This window comes from Artibeus jamaicensis, unplaced genomic scaffold, assembly GCF_021234435.1.
Source record: "Artibeus jamaicensis isolate MK-2021 breed Jamaican fruit bat unplaced genomic scaffold, CSHL_Jam_final contig_3230, whole genome shotgun sequence".
Classification (NCBI taxonomy): Eukaryota; Metazoa; Chordata; class Mammalia; order Chiroptera; family Phyllostomidae; genus Artibeus; species Artibeus jamaicensis.
This window is the reverse complement of record NW_026521764.1, coordinates 2,919,827-2,940,989: the sequence shown is the minus strand read 5'-3', so window position 1 is coordinate 2,940,989 and position 21,163 is coordinate 2,919,827. Positions and strand designations below refer to the sequence as shown.

The following is a 21,163-nucleotide window of genomic DNA, read 5'->3' as shown; positions in this document are numbered from 1 at the left end:
AAGAGAGATAGCCTTTTTCAGATACCTAAAAATGTAACAAAGCAAGTATCACTTGTTAATTATTCTTGAAAAAAGTTAAATGGAACCTGCATCTGATTGAGCCTCTCTCAGTTCACAGGAAATACAAGAAACAGAGGAGGAAAATAACACAATGGAGACAGAATTGACAAAATTCCACTCAAGAGGATAAATGATGACAATTTTTTAAACGACTAAATTAGATTAAAAGAGGGGAAGAGGAAGGCAGTGAGAATTTAAGATTAAAAGAGACTAAAGGGATGTCTGCTTTCAGCTATGAGGCACGAACAGGAATCAGGCTAACTCTCCTGCCTGACCACTAAACCAGACAAAACGTATGGAACAACAGTTTTTTAAGACATCATGAAACGGGCCATGAAAGAGAGATCCCAGGGAGACTGGAAACAAATGAAGTGAGCCCTATGATCAACCCCAATTACTATCCTGAAAGAGTTTCCAGAAGCTGCAACACGGCGAGGCATCGCCCAGAGGGAGCCTATTGGACTCTCTAAGTTGGGACAGAGCTGTGAGTCCAGGGAGACCAAGAGTTTGCAGGACAGAATACCAGAATGGAATAGCAGAGCAGAGAGAACTTCAAAGACCTGCAAAAGGTCCCCTTCTAGCATGTGGCCAAGTACCAATTGTGAATGTGTACCATTACCCAAGTCACCAAAGAGCCACCAGAAAGGCTGAGAGGTATTCATCCTGAGCCAGGAACAGGACCTGTTCCTACCAGGCAGAACGGAAAACCCAGTGATGCACTGGCCATCTGGAAGAGTGCTCGAATGGTTTTGCTTCAGTAGTGGAAAACAAATGCCCTGAGAATGAGAACTGCTCTGGTCTTACCTAACAAATTTGATATGCAAGACCTGAAAGAACAGACTAGTTCCAAATAACTGCATCCTAGAACAAAGCTCATGCCTGGCATCCAATAAAAAAGTAAGAGGATTACAAAGAAGCAGGAAAATATGACCCATCCTGAGGAAGAGACATTCAATCAAAACCAACACAGAACTGATGCAAATGTTAGAATTAGTCAACAACATGAAAACACTTATAACTATATTGAAGCTATTCAGAAAGTGAAGTATAGACATGTAACCTGAAAAAGAGCAAAGAGGACTAATACTACCTGATTTTAAGACTTAGCAGCTACAGTGTAGGGAGAGGTAGAAGCAGCAGGAGGGAGGGACTGTAAAGGGGCCCAAGGGAGCTTTTGGAGGAGATAAACATGCCCGTTACCTTGACTGTGTGTCAAGACTGCATGCAGGTATACATATGCACAAACAAGTTGTACTCTGTCAACATGTATAGTTTACTGTATGTCAATTACACCTCAATTAAGTTGGGGAAAAAAAGATTTAGAAGACATCAAGTAAATGCAATGTACTGATCTTATTTGGATCTTGATTTGAACAAAGCAACTATAAAAAAGTTATAAATTTTGGGGAAATTCAAATAAAGATTGTATATTGATGACATTAAGAAGCTGCTCTTATTTTTTACATGTTAATGGTGTTATGGTTATTTTGAAGTCTCTGTATTTTAGAAATATATACTAAGTATTTATGGTTGATATGATATCAAAGATTTGCTTCAAAATAATTCAAAGTATGTGAGGAAGTGAGGAGAAGTATGATTAAAACAAAGTAGCCATATATTATTGAAGTTAGGTGATGGGCACATGGAAGTTCTTTTTTGTATTTATTTTAAAATTTCTACAATGTGAAAAAAGAGAGGGAGAAGAAGAGAAAGCATGTAATAGAAACTAAAATGTTAGTGGGGCCAGTTTCCTCACTAGTAAAATAACGGGATTGGATTAATATGAATGATTTAAGACTGGTCCATTTCATTTACATACAGGAAGTAAACATTTGTTTTAAAATAAAGTGAACAATAATTTTTACGTTAATACTGTTCGAAATCCTAACTATATCTAGTAAGTGAATCTTTATTCTGTAATACCTTATATAGTATGTTTATTTCATAAGTATGAGTATATAGAATTAAAACATGCTAAAAAAAAAGGACAAGGACAAGTTGTAGGACGAAATAATGTTGTTAGCCTGAAAGAACTGCTCACCGTCAAAAGCTTGGTAGTGATGCCAGCATCCACTACGGCTTTGTGCATGGCACGTAAAGTCTCTAGTTCTGGAGCAGCAATGAACACAACATAGGGCATGAACTCCGATGTCCTCAGTACTTTCAGGGCCTGTGTAGGAGAAAGATTATACACCAATGTACACTGGATTAGGATTTGTATTGTTACCATTTATTTACTAAATAAACAAAGTCTATCTGCCCTCTTCTGAAGGATTAAAGATATAATTTAACACTTGACCCACTTGTATCCTTTTGATTCTATAGAATACTTTCCCCAAACAGTGATCCATTAATTGTGTTCTGACCTGTCTTACTACTCTTTGATCCTCTTGAACAAAGGACAGCATTAAACTTAATGAATGACCCAAAAGTCATCAAGAATGATGTAAATGCATTCTATGTGTTAACTGCAGGATTCTGTTAATATTTAAAAAGCCAGAAGTTAATCTGTGTCTATTAATTGGAGAGTGGTTATATAAATTAATATATATACACATTATGAAATACTAAGCAGCAATTACGAAGAATAAAGAAAGCTCTACAATAACTGACATAAGAAGATCTTCAAGTAAAACTTCTTAATGAAAAAAAGCTGAAGAATTTGTATAGAATTTTCCTATTCATGAAAAGAATCAACAAAAATAGAAAACCCATTACATTTTATATGTGCATATGTTCACATATATTATATTTTTAATTAAGGCATATTAAAAAGACATAAAAATAAACACCACACTCAATATTTATCTCTGAGGAAGGAAGTGGCTTTGGGTTAAGTGCAGAGAAGTGGGAAGGGGTTGGTGAATGAGACATGAATTGCAATGAGTATGAAATGAATGTTTATGTGTCTGTGTTGGGTGGGAATGGATGTGACTTCAAATTTTCATTCTTTTATTTATGTATTTTTTGCTACAACTAATTCTTTTTTAAAATTTTTATTTTATTGATTATGCCATTACAGTTGTTCTATTCCCCCCTTTCATTCCCCTCCACCCTGCACCCCTCCACCCCTACCATTCCCCCCCTTTAGTTTATGACCATGTGTCTCAAGTTCTTTGGATTCTATATTTCCCAACACAGGGCATATTCTTGCCCTCCCCCTATCTATTTTCTACCTACCATCTATGCTACTTATTTTCTGTACCTTCTCCAGACTTCTCCCACTCCCCTGTTGCTAACCCTCCATGAGATCTTCATTTCTCTGGTTCTGCTCCTGATCTAGCTGTCCTTTTAGCTTGCTTTTGTTTTAGATGTGGATGTTAATAACTGTGAGTTTGCTGTCCTTTCACTGTTCATATTTTTTATCTTCTTTTTCTTAGATAAGTCCCTTGAACATTTCATATAATAAGGGCTTGGTGATGATGAACTCCTTGAATTTGATCTTATCTGAGAAGCACTTTATCTGCCCTTCCATTCTAAATGAAAGTTTTGTTGGATAGAGCAATCTGGATGTAGGTCTTTGGATTTCATGACTTGGAATACCTCTTTCCAGACCCTTCTTGCCTGTAAGGTCTCTTTTGAGAAATCAGCTGACAGTCTGATGGGAACTCCTTTGTAGGTGACTGTCCCCTTAGCTCTTGCTGCTTCTAGGATTCTCTCTTTCATTTTAATCTTGGCTAATGTAATTATGATGTGCCTTGGTGTGTTTCTTCTTGGGTCCAACTTCTTTGGGACTCTCTGAGCTTCCTGGATTTCCTGGAAGTCTATTTCCTTTGCCAGATTGGGGAAATTCTCCTTTATTATTTGTTCAAATAAGTTTTCCACTGGTGGCTGTTCCTTTCCCCCCTTTGGTACCCCTATAATTTGGATGTTGGAGCGTTTAAAGATGTCCTGAAGGTTCTTAAGTCTCTCCTCATTTTTTTGAATTCTTGTTTCTTCATTCTTTTCTGGTTGGTCATTTTTTTTCCTTCTGGTCTACTCCTTTGATTTGAGTCCCAGTTTCCTTTCCATTACTATTGGTTTCCTGTGCATTGCCATTCATTTCAATTAGTTTAGCCTTCATATGTTCCTCTAATTTGTGACTAAAATCGACCAGTTCTGTGAGCATCCTGATCACCAGTGTTTTGAACTGTGCATCTGAAAGTTTTGCTATTTCTTCATCACTTAGATTTATGGGCTCTGGGGCTTTGAGAGCTTCTTGAGCCATTTTTGGTCTGTTCGCGCCCATTGAGTATGAGGAGTGGAGCCTTAGGGGTGGGGCAGGGCCTCCAGGCCACGTGGGGTCGCTGGGTTGTGATGCTGTATGTGGGGATGGGGTCAGAGCCGGGAAATGGCGGCCCTCTCTGCTGCCTCCCATCACTGGGACCCGCTGGTCCCGTCTCACTGCCCACTCCCTCGCCAGTTTATCTGTGCAGGAATGCGCCAGCACAGTCAACCCGCCGCCCTTCACCCTCGCTGGATCTGCTGGTTGCTCACTGGGTCAGCCCTTTTCAACCCCACGCCTGGGATCCGCTCACCTGAGTCTGTCTGACTGAGTATTCCTGTGCAACCCTGCTCCAACAGCTGCTGGTTTCGCCCCTCTTACTGGTCAGGCCGAAGCATTCGTTGTTATCAGACTTCCGAAAAGTTCAATTTCCTGTGTTCTGGCTGTGTTTTCTGTTGCTAATATTTTGTTGTCTCTAAACTTGGTTGTGTGAGAAAGCGCGGCGTCTCCACCTATGCCTCCGTCTTGGCGGAAGTCAGAACTAATTCTCTATTTATGTATTTTTAATTTAGAAGATTTTTTCAATTACGGTTTACAGTCAATATTATTTTGTGTTAGTTTCAGGTATATAGCAAAGTGGTTAGACAATCACACACTATACAAAGTGTTCCCCCTGATATTTCCATTACTCAATTGGTAGCATGAGTAGTTATTGCAATATTATCAACACTATTTCCTATGCTGCACTTTACATCCCTGTGACTATTTTGAGCCTGGTTTAAATTTTAAACTTAGTATTTTCTAATGTAGGCATTTATATATTACTTGGGCAAGTAAATAAATATCAAATTTCTATCAAATTTCTAGTGCTTGACTAACTGATCAGAGATTTATTTAACTTATGTATATGCATAACATGGTTCTCTATCACCAACAGGTAATGGAGGGAAAGAATTACCTTCACAATCTCAAAAGAATACAAAACAAAAACTCCACAGGAAATAAAATTTAAAAGAAATAGCTTTGGAATCCATGTGGCTTACTTGTGGGTTGACATCCAAAATGCAAGTTCGTCCAGTTTGGACAACCTCAAGAATAGAATCAATCTTGGTTCCATAGAGATTTCCTTCATATTCCCCATGTTCCAAATATTTTCCAGCTTTAATATCTGCTTCCATCTCAGAACGTGACACAAATTTATAAGCCTGGCCATCTTTTTCATCTTCCCTTGGTTTCCGTGAAGTAACTAAATAAAAGAATGTTGAGAATTTATACAAAGACAGTGCAGGATATTAGAAAATAGATTAAAATGAATAGGGTTGCTTAAGCTTTTTCCATTTAGTGCCTCTGGCCAAATTTTGGCCTGCTTCTTATTTTTTTTGTAAATAAACTTTTATTGGACAAGAGCTACGGTCATTCTTTTTTTTTTTTTTTAAGATTTTATTTATTTATCTCTAGAGGGGAAGGGCAGGAGAGAGGGAGAGAAACATCAATGTATGGTTGCCTTTCGTGCATCCCCTGCTGGGAACTGGCCTGCAACCCAGGCATGTGCCCTGACTGGGAATCGAACCGCAATCCTTTGATTCGCAGGCCCCCGCTCAATCCACTGGGCCACACCAGCCAGGGCTACGGTCATTCTTTTTATCACCTATGCTTCCATTTGTTTTCTGCTGGCGGGGTAGTTGTGGCAGAGCCTAGATGACCTGCAAAGCCTGAAATAGTTACTATGTAGTCCCTGAGTAAAACAGTTTGGCTGATTCTTGACCTATAGGAATGTTTTAAAAGGTAGTCCCTAATATGCAATTTGTCTCAAAAAATGTGCTTTAACCAAAATATAATTACCTGGAAGCAGAATCCTATGTTTAAATTCTTAATTATGGGAAATCACAGTAAGTGTGAGATTATGTTGTAGGGGAGTATCTTTTCCAGCTGACCAGCGCTCCCCTTCTCCTTAAGAAATATCAATTTTATCCTTTCCTTACAGTTTAACATTTCCTAACTGAGTGTCCAGCAACTGAGCAAAGTTCTCCCATCCTTAGTTAATTAGTATTATCACTTTTCTGAAGTGTAGTTTTACTCACAGTTATCTATCCTTCATCTCATCTCAACACCTTTATTTTAGCTTCCTGCTAATTGATGTTCTAGACATTAATCTTTCTATTTTGTACTTTAGTGGTGGAAATAGCCACCTCAAAGTTATTAAGGTCTATTAATTTTCTGTACTCTGATATGATGTATTTTCTTGCTGAGAGAACAAAGACACCAAGTAAAAGTTTAGAGATCCCACTGTATGAAATTTTAAAGCTCTAATACTTCCAGAGACATAAAACTCCTCTGCAACTGGGCCTTGCTAAGAATGGACTATTATCACCTTTCAAACTGTTGCAAAAGTGCAAAATTCGGTAGTCTCTGCCAACTTGTTAACGGTGGCTTTGAAGAAGAGAGGTAGAGTATGTGCATGTGTGTGTTGATCAAGTTTAGCCTTAATCTGAGTTTAGCTGGATCAGTATTAAAAAGTTTTCAACTTCTAATCAAGTACTTACACATACAAAATATCTGAAAAAAAACCACTAAAAACACATACAATTAAAATTAGAAAGTAATACAGATTAAAAGTTGATGGTATTTTAACTATTTGTAATAAGCATAACACATCGAGAAAACTTTTATAAGAACAAAATGAACTTCAAACTCAAGCTCAATATTAAGGGCCCAATTGGTGAGACCATTATGTACAACTGGACTCCCTTTTCCCCTTCTGTTTTCTGGCTCAACCTTGACAGTGATCATCTCAGACCAATGCGCATGCATAGTATTTACAAAGTAACTTAAAGATATTCAAGGTGTTAAGATGATGGCTTTTTATAGTCAAAACTAGGTGATCTCTAATGTTTCTAGAATTATCCACCAACAATGGTATGATATAACTTCTAAGGCAATTTAAAACTCCCTGGATAAATAATACCTAGGACTTGGCTCAGTATCTGTGAACATAGTTTTAGAAGAGCACTACTTTTTTGGTGAAGCTCTACAGTGAAACCATGTACATGGGATTGTGCTGCTTGAAATACGTATGTATAGGCACACTAGTGCTCCCATTGCCATCTCAGCATGCTGAGGCAATCTTAATTCCTGGCCAAGATTTTTTAGTTTGCCAGTGCACTTTAACTACACTCCTATCCTGTACTGAACAATTGAAAAACAAAATGAAACAAAAATTATACTGCCACATATTAAAGCCTCTTTTCATTCCTAGAAAAGAGAAGCTACAATGAGATGTCACCTCACACCTGTCAGAATGACTATCATCAATAAATCAACAAACAGCAAGTGCTGGAGAGGACATGGAGAAAAGTGAAGCTTTGTGCACTGTTGGTGGGAATGCAGACTGGTGCAGCCACTGTGGAAAACAGCACATAGTTTCCTCAAAAAATGAAATATGGAACTGCCTTATGACCCAGTGATCTCACTTCTGGGAATATATCTGAAGACACTCAAAACACTGTCAAAATAATCTATGCACCCCTATGTGCATTGCAGTGGCATTTACAATAGCCAAGACTTGGAAGTAGTCCAAGTGTCCACCAGTAGATAAGTAGGAGAGGATAAAAAAGCTGTGGTACAGCTACACAATGAAATACTACTTGGCCATAAAGAAAGAAGGAAATCTTACCTTTTGGGTCAGCATGGATGGTCATGCAAAGTATTATGCTAAGTGAAATAAGTCAGTCTGACAAATACCATATAATTTCACTTATGTGTGGAATCTAATGCACAAAATAACCTAACAAACAAAATAGCAACAGACTCATAGACACAGAGAACAGATGGACAACTGTCAGAGGAAAGGGGGGCTGAGAGGCTGGGTGAAAAAGGTGAAGGGATTAAGCAAAGAAACCAAACAAATAAAACCCTTGAAGATACAGAGAACGGTACAGTGATTAATAGAGGGAAAGACGGATAAGGGAAGGAAGAAGAGGGTAAAGCAGGGATATGTGGTGACAAAAAGAGACTTGACTTTGGGTGGTTAACCGCAATATATAGATTATGTATTACAGAATTGTACACTTGAAACCTATATAATTTTATTAATCAATGTCACCCCAATTAATTCAATAAAATTAAAAAAATAACCGGAACATTCATTCGTTGCTGAGAGTGTAAAATGGTGTGGCTACTGTGGAAAACAATGTGGCAGCTTCTCAAAAGTTCACACACACTCACTGTGTGACCTACTAATTCCATTCCTACATAGTACCTGAGAAAAACAAATCACGTATGTTCACATAAACACTTGTATACAAACATTAATAGCAGTATTCATTATAGCTAAAAAAATAGAGCAATCCAAACGTCCATCAACTGATAAACAGCTAAAATGTGGTGTAGCCATAAAATGGAGTATCATTTAACAATAAAAAGTAACTAAATACTGCTACCTCCTATAACATGAATGAATCTTGAAAACAATGTTAGGTAAAGAAGCTTATTACAAAACACACATATTAGATAATTACATTTCTGTGAAATGTTCACATAGGCAGATTTATTGTGAAAGCCCACTAATCCTCAGCACAATGAACTAAAAAATATGTACACAAAGGCATATCATTAAATTTCAAAATATTGAAATACAACAAAATATAACAAAAGACTGAATATTTGTGAAAGAAAAACCAGATCATATATGAAATAAGAATTAGAATAACATTGAACTTCTTTACAGAACTGATTCAAGTAGTCTTGTGAGTTTTACAATCCAGAATTTCTATTCTTTGCTAAATAATCAATCAAATACAGGGCAGAAAATATACATCTTCAAGTCCAACAATGTGGAAATTAATCCCATACATCATTTCTGGTGAGGTTACGAGAGGATGTGTCCAGAAAAACAAGGCAATAAACTAAGAAAGAAGAAGATGATGCAGGAACAACAGCTCCAACCCAGGACAGGAAGGAAGAGAAGCGACCTCACTGTGGGGGCAGCGGGGCAGCTGGGAGAGACAGCACGTGGTGCTCCCTGAAGTGAAAAGCCTGAGGCTTTTCACTGAGAGAGACCTCATTGAGAGAGAGGTCGCTAAGAAAAAAAATGACTTAATAAATAAGTCTTTAGTTTAAAACAAAACTATATACACATTAAACCAAGGTAAGAGAAGAAAAAAGGCTGTCCCAACGATTGCTGGGCGGGAGAAGAGGCAGAGGCTGTCCAAGAAAGTAACACTGAATTAACTGAAGCTAGAGCTACCTTTACATTGGGAGGTTGTCAGGAAGTCAACAGAAGAGGCCTGCACTGGATAAGGCAAGAAACAGCAGAATGCAGACAATTAAGAAATACAGAAGACTACCAAAAGAAAGAAATAGCAGAAAGAAAAGCAACTGTTTCTGGTAAGTAGGCCTAAAGTGGGGGTAGAAGAAAATGGCTATTTTTTTCCATTAAATGTCCTTAAGAACTAGTTAACTAAACTACTGTACATGTATTAATTTGATAAAATAAAATACTTTAAAATACTTAAAATGCTTTGACCAGAGTGAGGTTTTCACGACTACAAAATTAGGATCTGTCAGAGTTTAGTGATTTACAGTGTCTACAATGAAACCCAAAGCCTTACCCCGAGGGGATGATAAAAAAAAAATAGCACCTGGGGGCAGTGATAAGGTTCCTCTCCCAGCAACCCCTAAGGGGTTTAGCAATAATATTATTCACTGCAAATTAAACCTCAAAAAAGGATGAAAATAGAGAAACTCTAATAAAATTCATCTAAAAGAGATGGAGTAACATTAGGCTAAGATTTGACTCAGAAGAGTTTAAAGGCATTAAATTAATATGCCTAAAGAAATACTGTGTTAGTCAAAATAAGGGGGTTTGGTCAGCAATACAGGCACAGAAAGGAGACTTACAAAGGCAACACTGGCCTGCCTCCTGCGTTCTTTAGGGGACAGAGCTGTAAGTTCCCACAAGTCTCATGGATCCTTACAATAAGGACAAATGTGTATTAGCCCTTATCATAAGTCAATGGTATCATCTAACTCTTTGATCTAATTCCATTCTCATCAAGCATACTTCTGACATCATTACTGAACATGTAAATATGAAAATAGGGAAAAGAATGCAAACATCATGAGTGTTTGATTCACTTAATGGTAATACTTCCCATCGGTATCATTTTATTTTGTACATCAATCTTTGAGACCTTAGTTAATGCTGCCTGCTCTGGAAGATGAATCACTCTTGATGCGCTATCAAAAATCAGGCTTATGATCTTGCAGGATCACATAAACTAATGAAGGGATTGCCACAGTGAGAAGTGTCTGAGGATCCAGCAGGTTTCTCTCTTTTCTTTACACTAAACTGGGTGAAAATACAACTTCAATAGTAAAAGAAAATACAAAGTTAATGCTGACTTTGCCACAACTTTCAATGCTTGTATTAACTAACATTTCTGGACTGAGGAGTTCGGAGAAGTGACTGCTACCAGGCATCAGGCTGACAGGGAAATGGTGCTATTTCAAGACAGCTGTATTTTTCAGTATCTTCTATTGGTTTGTTTTCACTGATATAATAAAAAAATTGGGGGGAATAAAGATAATAATAATCTGTCCCCACAACATTTTCCTGCCAATTAAATAGCAAAAAACCCACAAAACTTACATGGCACTGTAGTTCCAAATCTAGTGGGATTCAACACTATGAACCTGTTTTTCAAGCTTCTTCGTCCCACACCTTGAGCTCCTATTAATACTAATGTCTTTCTTTGGAAGGGAGGCATTTTGGCTACCTCCTCATAGATCTGGATTTCATGACGATCAAATTCTAAATGTAAAAGGAAATGGAAAATGTCACATTCAATTGCCTTTTGTAGGGACAAAAAAATCTGTTATTCTGTTCAGTAATGTCTTAGTTGTCTTGATAGTTAAATATCATTTAAATTGTATTCAGTACAGATTTATTTTTATTAATTGGGTAAAGTACAAGAAATTATATTTTAATTTAAACATCTGCTTCCATCCACATGCTCTTAAAATTTGTCTAGCCAATCTAGAAAAATGTCTGCTTCATTCTTACCAGATATTTTATTCATAAAATCCTTTTTTTTACCAACTCATGTATAGAAATAACTCCTTTAAAATAAATAATTCAGTGACATATACTTTATATAATTTATTCAGCTAAACAATGTGTATCAGCCCTGGCTGGTGTGGCTCAGTGGATTGACTGCTGGCCTGTGGACCAAAGGGTCACAGGTTCAACTCCCAGTCAGGGCATATGCCTGGGTTTTGGGCCAGGTCCCACTGAGGACGTGCGAGAGGTAACTACACATTGATGTTTCTCTCTTCCTCCTTCTCTTTCTCTAAAAATAAATAAATAAAATATTTGTAAAAAAAATCAAAGCCTTGAAAAAAAAAGATGTATCAAATATGGAGGACAGCAACACACCTAGCATGGCTGCATCAATAAGTTCTTGAATAAATACTGTCTTAGTGATTCTGCAAATATCAGTTTGCATGTATTTGCATTTATTAATCAATACAATGCATGTGGGAAACTGACAATTATTAAGATTCTAAATTTATGGATAACATATAGGATCCAAATTATTTTCAGTAATGCAAATTATTACATTCCACAATTATAATCTTATTCAATAGAAAAATTACAAATTTCCTATGTTGTAAAAAAGCTTTAACAATGTATATTTAATGACTAATAAGGCTAAACTGAGTTTGAAATATTATATTGCCATTATTATGGCTATAACTCTCAATCTGTAGTAATAATACTTTTTTCTTAGGTTATTTTAACAGCAGCTCTTTTGAACTAATATTAAGGGAGAGCCTATTTTCTCATTATTATATTACTACAATGTATTATTATATTATTTCTTTTATAGTACGCCATTTTGTTTAATACCAGTAAAGAGGCAGCTCTGAACTAAAGAAAGTACTTTAAGATGGACAATTCCTTTGAGTAAGTTTCCAGAGCTATGTTTCACTCCTATCAGCCTCTAAAAATGAAAAGAATAACTATGGTAGTTGTCATATTTAACTTTCCTTAAGTCTAAAAGGTTTAAGAAAGAATCCTAAGAGGGTAGACATGTGTTTTTCATTTTTATTTTATTTTGGTGTACAGGACTACACTCTAACCAGTGAAGCCCCCTGGCCTGGGCAGATGAGACGAAGATTTGGTTCAGTACTATTTTCCCAAAAGTATTATGGGATTGAGGCTTTTCCAAAAGCCTCAATCATAACTTTTTTAATACCTTCATAAAGGCATTTTGGTCTTTAGAAATGACACATAAATTACTATCAAAGTTCTCTGAATGAATAATTTCAATTATAAATTGCTCCTTTATTAACACAAGCATAAATGCTAACCAATTCATTGTATTGTAAACTATTCTCATAAAATAAAGCACACTGGTGATAGTATAAACATATATAACATTAGGATTTAAATAATGTCTTTATATTATATTGTACTATGCATTCACATGAATTGGGTACTAATCTGAGTTATATTCATTGAACATTATACATTTTGATCTTATGCCACACTGATTAATAATATAAAGCTTTTTCACTTAGACTTCTCATGAAGTATTGCAAACGTACCTGCATTTCTGGTTGTAAGGTACATCATCTTTTTCTTTTTTTTGCTACTTATGGTTCCACAAAAAGGTCCTGAAGGATGACAAGACAAATATAACCTAAGTAGCATGTCAAAATATGATTAAATTGCCCTGTGGTTTTCTATAGGAGTGGAAGAATTATCTCTACAGTGTTGCATCTAGCAGAAGGGGGCAGCTGAGCCACTGAATTCTGACACCACACCAGCAGGTGGCATAAAGGGATCAAAAGTTTATGTTTTAGAGTGATACAATAGAGCAGATGGGGATTAATTTTAGATATATATTAAAGTAATTTGCTAATTCAGATGAAAGAGGTAAAGAAAGGTGGCCACAAAGGATGATTTGTTACTTATTGTGTAGCTCATCACCTGAACTGTCCCAGTCTCTTCTAACAAATGCCTTTCTCTTCTCTTCCAGGAACTGGCTTGGAATGAGACCAGCGCTTCCTCCCTCTTTTACATGGCTAGCCTAGAATCAAATTAATGAATTGTGTATGTCAGTGACCAAAATTTGAGACGATATTCTAAAAAGTAGGACAAGCAATAGTCAGTAAAAAAAGAAATACCACATTTGCTCTTAAAAACTGAGACTTAAATCCACGGCATTGTCAAATTATTTAAACACTTTAGCACTAAGGAATCCAGTGGTACCTAATCAAGCAATTCACCCACCACCTGGTAGAAAAATTTGGGGACCAAAAGACAAAAGTAGACAGGCTCTTCAAACTTCTAAAACTTTTTATTTATAACACCAAGTTAGTCAAGAATGGAAAGAAACAAATGCTATTCCGTGTGTTTACAGGACATTTCATCTAGCATCCTTTAGTAAGATATTTTCTACCAACCTTAATCCTACCATGTTGATATTTCCTGAGGCCACATCACAGAAAGACAGCAGTGGGAAAACAGAGTGGAGCTTTTAATTCACGCTATCGGCAATCTGAATATCCTCAGAAGTAGTAAGTTTAAGGAGGTAAAACTTCAACTACTGTCAAGAAACTTTTAAAATAAAATCCAAAGAAGTGCTGGTAGTGGGAGAACTGGTTACCTAGTGGCTTATTCCACAAAGTCAGTGACTTTATTCTTACAAACCAGCATAAAAAAAATCTGGTACATTTTTAGCAATTACAATCCCAAAAGACAGAATTAAAGGAACAGACCACAAAATGCAGGAAGAAATCGAGATAATGTGAAAGAATTAGACAAGAAAACTAAGAGATGGCATTCAAAAAGTCAGAAAATAGAAAATGGAAAAATTCAATAAAGGACACAGCCACAGAAGGCAGGTATTTCAGGTGACCAGTCTAAGAAAATCAGTGGAAAGTTGCTGAAATCATGAATTCTATTTCTTCGTTTTCTAACCAATTTGTACATATTGTCTTACTGTATTTTTTTTAAAAGATTTTATTTATTTACCTTTAGAGGGGAAGGGAAGGAAAGGAGAGAAATATCAATGTATGGTTGCCTCTCGTACATCCACTGCTGGGAACTGGCCTACAACTCAGGCATGTGCCCTGACTGGGAATTGAACCATGATCCTTTGGTTCGAAGGCCTGCACTCAATCCCCTGAGCTACACCAGCCAGGGCCTAATGTCTTACTTTAAATTTAAGGACATCCTAGTAAGATTGTTCTCATTCTTGTAATTCATTCCCCTGAGAAGTCAATATAACTTTTTAGAACTAATTACATTACTGATATATCAGTTTAATTTAGAGTTTGGTGCTGAGTCCCAAATCCTTTTCTCACAGCTTGTTTTTTAATGAGACTCTGATAGCTTAAGGAAATTTAAACTTTCGATTTCCTAGTTTCTCTGGTTCTGAACACTGTAGTTGCTACCAGATGCAAAGGATGACAAAAACAGACTTATGGCTGCTAGGGATTTCTGAAAGCTGTATTAAGGGAAATGGGAAAGAACACCATCCCACAGATCTGGAAAACCAAGGGGACAGAGTACAGTGATAACACACATCCTGTTCCATACACACAGATTTCCATCTACAATCAAAAACACACTGGTGATACGGCATGCCTTCACTTCTCAATAAATGAGAAGAGGTAGGCAAATAGATTTAAGAGTTAAGAGCTTAAAAAATTGTTTTCTTTGCCATGAATGTACTCAGAGGAAGGGGAGACAAGAGAAAGACTACAACAACCACAAGAAAAAGAACTCCTGGTTAAAACAAATAAAAACAAACACTGAAAAGGGATGACCCCGAACAAGTTATTCTTACCTAATTCTCTAGCTTACTGCAGTTACCCTAAACCAGGGATGGCATCACAGGCTAGTTAATCCTGCATTTATTAACAGCTACTCACAAATTCTCTCCCAATTTGGTCTTTTATCCATAAAACCAGCAGCCACAAAGCAGGAGCTATTCATGCAAGAAGAAACACTGGAACAAATGCTAATAATACATCTTTCTAAAGATTCAAATACTGGTCAGGTCTAAGACTGAAAATAAAAAAGCAGTTGAGGAAATTTTGAGAAGCATACTAACCTGCCACCAGTTTGGATCTTCTCTGTTTACAATCTGAAGAATTTCTCCTTTTGAAAATTTCAATCCTGCTTCTTTGCAGGGTATTAGGTTATCATTGTATGGATTATAATCAAAATGACACTTCACAAATACCTAAAACATAGAGAATAATTTAAAATACTATAGATTATCATTTGTCACTGAATGCTTGAAATCTTTTGCAAAACACTTGAATTTCATTGTTATTGACAATGTATTTATATATTTTTAATCCTCACCCAAGGACATGCTTTTTGATTTTAGAGAGAGGGTAAGGGGAGAGAGAAATAACGACATGAGAGAGAAACATCAATCAGTTGCCTCTTGTATGTGCCCTGATCAAGGATTGAACCCACAACCTAGGCATGTGCCTGGACCTGGAATTGAACTGGCAACCTTCTGGTTTATGGGAAGATGCTCCAACCAACTGAATTACACAGTCCAGGAATTTGACAACATATTTAACACTTCAACCAAGGAACTTCTCTGTCTTTCAAATAAAAACTAGATTATTGGGACATTAGTAATTTGGTATCAGAAAAGAAAATATGAAATAAACATTAACACCACATTAAAATTTTGTTTCTATTTTAATGTCTAATCTTAAATCCAAAGTTTGACAATCATTAATTCCACCTTTCTTTTCACATAAATTTCCAAACAAGACTGCATAATTTTTATGCAGGCAAATGTTACTTCCTAATTAACATCCTGAAACAATGTATGCAGTTGATTGAAGGCATATATTTCACATATATTGGGACTGACTTTTTGAAAGCGCTCTGAAACCAAAATTAAATAATAAAAGCTCATGTTGAAGATGGACTGAACTATATTTAGTAACTTAAAAAAAAATACCAACTTTCATCCCTGTTAATACTTTTCTTTTTAAATCACATAGACTTACACTGGCCAAAACTAGTGTGGAAAATACTTTTCTGGAATCATCTTGCTCTAATTTTATGATGGTCATTAAACTAATTGTAAGACAAATACTGAAAAAGGCTTGAAACTACTTTAAATTATCTTAACTATACAAATTTCTTTTAAATCTGTCTATCAATAAAGGTAAGTCAGTTATCAGTTAGTTATGATCTCCAGTATCTAGAATATTTTGTTTACTTCAATTTTAATTCTAATTAAGCTAAGAATTTTCAGTATTTGATAGCAAGTTCACACATAATTTTTCTTAAAACAAACTTTTCATGCATCTTTATAGAAATTCAAATTTTATCTTCTAAAAAACTGATTTAGCATTAATCAGCAGGTAAAGTGCACAATCAGTCAAAATAATGTTATTTTTCTATTTGTTTATCATACACCTATAAATATAACCACACCAGATATTCAAATAACACACATAAATACCTTATTAGTGTAGTATAATATAATGTGATGGATGCATATTAAATGATTTAAAAATAATTAAATTTGGGAACATGTGACCAAATCTTAGTTTTTCACAATTAGATGATTTAAAAAAACCATTCAGAACATTTTCAACAACTTTAGAAAGGCTAAATATTAATGTTTAAAAAAATTAGCAAGACGATAATTTTTTCTGATATACAACTTTAGCTATATCCAAAAAAGCAAGCATACAAATAATATTAAGATAGCCTAAAATGTGACAATTGGCTAACTTGACAATGACATGCAGCTCAATGATTTGGCAGTGGAGAAAACCCCAAATGATTAAGTTCAATCAAGGTACATTTAGTTGGCTGGTGAGACGGAAAAGCAGAGTACCAGAGACTGTCCTGGAATGACATCATACCTGATGGGCGTGTGCTGGGTGCCTCTCCATTTTGATGCAACTCTAGAAATATATTTTTCATTGTATAAATAAAGCCAGGCTTTACAGTGATAATAAATCAACAAAATAGAAACAAACTACTGGCTGATTTTATTACTTCACTCATTTGGTAAAGCAACTACTTCCCTAAATAATTGTCCATACAGTATACTATCTGAAAATCATAGATGATAGAAGCAAAAAGTCAGAAAAGTTTGAGATGAGGCAGAGAAAAGCATGGGCATCCAAAGTTGTAAAAATACTAGGAGACTCCTTACTTCTCAAGAAAGCTGCACAGATGAGTAATGAAAGCACCATGTCATCACCATGATGATGTTTCTAATTCTCTGTGGGACAGACTATGTTTTGTAACCACAAAGCTCAGGTTTTCTGAGTTTGTCCAAATTCCAAATATTCATTCCCCAACTCCCATCAAATTGTTCTGAAAATGCATTGTTTATGGAACAAAAACCATACCTTTCAAATGTAAAGGGTTTCTAGAGGAAGTAATTTTTATTTTTTCACTTATTAAATTAGTTTTGGAACATTACTTTTATGCTAAAAAACTCAGATTAAATTGGCCTCACTTTTAACTTTGAAAATTTGTATGAAAGAATTAATGAACCCAATCTCTGATCTAAACATTTTATAATAATCTTAAAATCATTAGATATTTGTCTAGTATAATCATATTTTATTAAGTACATTTTAAACTGTTTTACTAATAGGCTATGGATATTAACTGGTCATTTATTATTAAAATGTTTCTAAACATAACCTAACATATTTCAATCTCACAATCTTATTAAAAGAAAGATGTGAATGACTAACAATCTAAAGTAGATGGAAGAGAGAAAGAGAAGTACAAATGGCTTTTAAATATAGGAGGAGATGTACAACCTCACTCAGAGTAGAAAAACGAATTAAAACTATATTATGATAACACTTTGTTCCTGTCAGATTAGTGTAAATACAAATACTTGAAATACCAGGGCTGGACTATGAGCCAACAGTCTTTCTTCTAACAGGTTGGTAAAAAATACTGGTTCAATCCCTTGGGAGGACAATTTGGCAATAATTTTCGAAATGACAAATGTAGAACTCTCTGACCTAGCAATCCACCTCTGGGAACATATTCAACGGTAATGTTATTCAGATATATATAAAGTGACTTATGAATAATACTATTACCTACTAAATTATTACTAGCTGGAAAAGGTCAGACACACCCGGATTACTTAACAACTGGGAACTAATTAAATAAATCTATGTAATGTAACACTATGCAGATGTTAAAAAGAGGAGGGGGATGTATTTCCACAGGCAGACTACGCACCAAAAAGGAAAGATCTTCAAGATAGTGTGGCTAATTAAAAAAAAAAAATGAAAACAAAAAAACAAGGTTCAGAGTGTGACACTATGTAACCTTTTCATAAAAAAGGAGGTAGAAGGGGAAAAGAATATATAATCTTTTACTTGCATATGAATAAAGAAACTCTGGAAAGATAAATTAGTAGCATGGTATCCTATGGGGTGAGTGAGAACTAGATTAGTAGATTAGGAAGGAGGTTTCAACTGAAAACAAATTTCTATTTCTTGAATTTTGAACCATGGGAATGATTTCACTTATTCAAAACTTAAATTTCTGTAGTAATAAAAGATGAAATGATTCCTGCTTCTAAGATGAAGCAACGAGAACCCCCAACCTAAAACAACTAAAACACTGAACAAAATATGTGAAACATTTTTCAAGACATCAGACAATGAAGATGCTGATTCCTAAAATGCAGGAGCAAGATGAGCTATACACTTGCTCCAGCTAAAGACACAAAGTTTGCACTGTGCAACTTGGGAAAGGAAAATCTGTGTGAAGCCTGGTCATCTCCAAAAGTTGAGGAGAGGGCAGGAGACCAAGGTGGCTACCGTGCACAGAGTAATCAGTGAGGAAACGGTTAGACTTGAAAGGCCTCAAGAATTGCAGAGGAGTCACTTGGGTCTTCAGCAAAGTACTGAGCAGTGCTCATGATTGAGGACACTGCGCAAGGCCAGGTAAAGAACCAGCATTACAGAGAACAATTTAAGGAGTTTGTACAGGGTCAAAAATAGCCTTTATTTCATCAGGGTGGATTGGGAAACCTCATCATTTATGAGGCGCTGAGTATTAAGAGGGGTTATGCCCTACACTTAATCCTGCTGTGGTTCCTAACAAACCTTAAAAGCAAATTAAAAGGATCAAACTGATCCCAAGTAACTTAAGTATCCTAGAACAAAGCCTAGGAATATTTCTAAGGATACAGAAACATCCAGTATTCAACAAGGCAAAATTCGTGATGTCTGACAGCCAATCAAAAATTAGCAGGCATGCAAATAAGCAGGAAAATATAACCTAAAATGTTCAGAAAAATCGATCAAAAGTGATCCCAAAATGACAAATATGACTGAATAGACAAGAACATTAAAATAGTTATCTTCACCTTACATATTTATTCACATGTTCAAGAAGGTAGAAGAAGAAATGGGCATGTCAGGTAGAAATATGCCAGATATAAAAAAGACTCAATTTGAATTTCTAAAGGTGAAAACCAAAATGTCTGGGATGAATAGTACACCAGATATAATTAACAGCAGATTAGACATTTCTGAAGAAAAAATTAGTTAACCTGAAGACATTGCAGTAAACCTATACAATGTGAAAAATTAGGAGAAAACCAAACTGAAATAAGTGAACAGAGTATTAGTGAACTATGGGACAACTCAAGGACACAAATATACATGTAACTAGTCTCACCATAGGATAGGAGAAATAGATGCATAGAAAAAATAACTGAGGAAATAACAGTAAAAATTTTTATGTATATGATGAAGAAAACAGCCTTTTCAACAAGTAAAACTAGAAAGATAGGATATCTATATGCAAAAAAATGCCCAAAACACTTTATCTTATATAAAAACACCCTATACAAAAACTCATAAAGTAAATGGATCACAGAGCAAGGTGTAAAGCATAAAACTATAAAACTCTTTTTAGTCTCATTCAAGGATTTTTTTTTATTGCTCTGAGAGAGAGAAGATATGGAGAGAGTAGGAAAAGGAGTAGGGAGAGGGAGGGAGTGAGAGAGAGAAAGAGAGAGGAGGAAAGAGAAAGAAACATCGGTTGCTTGCCTTCTCATATGCACCCCAACTGGGAATTGAACCTGTGACCTTTTGGTCTACAGGATGGTGCTCTAACCAACTGAGCCACACTGGCCAGGGCAAAACTATGAAACTTTTAAAAAGAAAATATAGGAGAAAATATTTATGACTTTGAGTTAGACAAGAGTGTTTTTACACAGAGTAACAAAAGCAAAATTTTTAATCATAAAATTTTTTTATTAATTAAATAATACACAAATTGGACTTCATTAAAATAGTGGCAGACTCATAGATAAAGAGTAGGCTGACAGCTGTCAGGAGGCAGTAGAGGGATTGAGCAAAAACTCATGGATATGGAAAACAGTGTGGTGATTGCCACGGCAAAGCAGTGGGGGCGGGGGTGAGGGAGGTGGAGGAGGGTCTAGGACAGACAAATGGTGGATGGAGGTTTGACTTGAAGTGGTGAATGCACAATGCTGTGTACACTTGATGTGTTGTAGAGTTGTGTGTGTGAAACCTGTATAATTCTGTTAACCAGTGTCACCCCAATGAATTCAATAAAAAGAGAAAAATTAAAAATTCTTTATATTATAATGCTAAGAGAATGAAAAAGATAAGCCTTTTCACAGGAGAAATCTTTGTTAATCTTAATTATGATAAAGTACTTGTATCCAGAAGACATAAATTCTCAAAGCCAAATAACAAAAAAGCATACGACTCAATAAAAAATGTGTAAAAAATTAGAAGGTATCACCAAAGTAGACATAAGCATGGCATAAACACATGAAAAAATGCTTAATGTTAGTTGTTGTTAGGAAAATGAAAATT

General features: G+C 35.7%; 1 protein-coding gene across 4 annotated transcripts in view; it reads right to left on the bottom strand.

Moving 5' to 3' along the window:
• Positions 1-21,163, bottom strand: part of PALS2 (protein associated with LIN7 2, MAGUK p55 family member) — a 108,476-nt gene that overhangs the window by 15,615 nt on the left and 71,698 nt on the right. For 3 of the 4 annotated variants that reach the window (XR_008391254.1, XM_053663611.1, XM_037146810.2), the window contains exons 6-12: positions 17,186-17,227; positions 15,391-15,522; positions 13,260-13,359; positions 12,875-12,943; positions 10,914-11,075; positions 5,308-5,510; positions 2,102-2,230 (exon numbers count right to left, since the gene is read on the bottom strand). Coding sequence is in view for 3 of the 4 variants with exons in the window: in XM_053663611.1 (XP_053519586.1) it covers positions 2,102-2,230; positions 5,308-5,510; positions 10,914-11,075; positions 12,875-12,943; positions 13,260-13,359; positions 15,391-15,522; positions 17,186-17,227 (837 nt within the window). In the remaining variant the exon portion in view is untranslated. The remainder of the gene's footprint in view (positions 1-2,101; positions 2,231-5,307; positions 5,511-10,913; positions 11,076-12,874; positions 12,944-13,259; positions 13,360-15,390; positions 15,523-17,185; positions 17,228-21,163) is intronic. The other variant, XM_053663612.1, reaches the window with a different exon arrangement.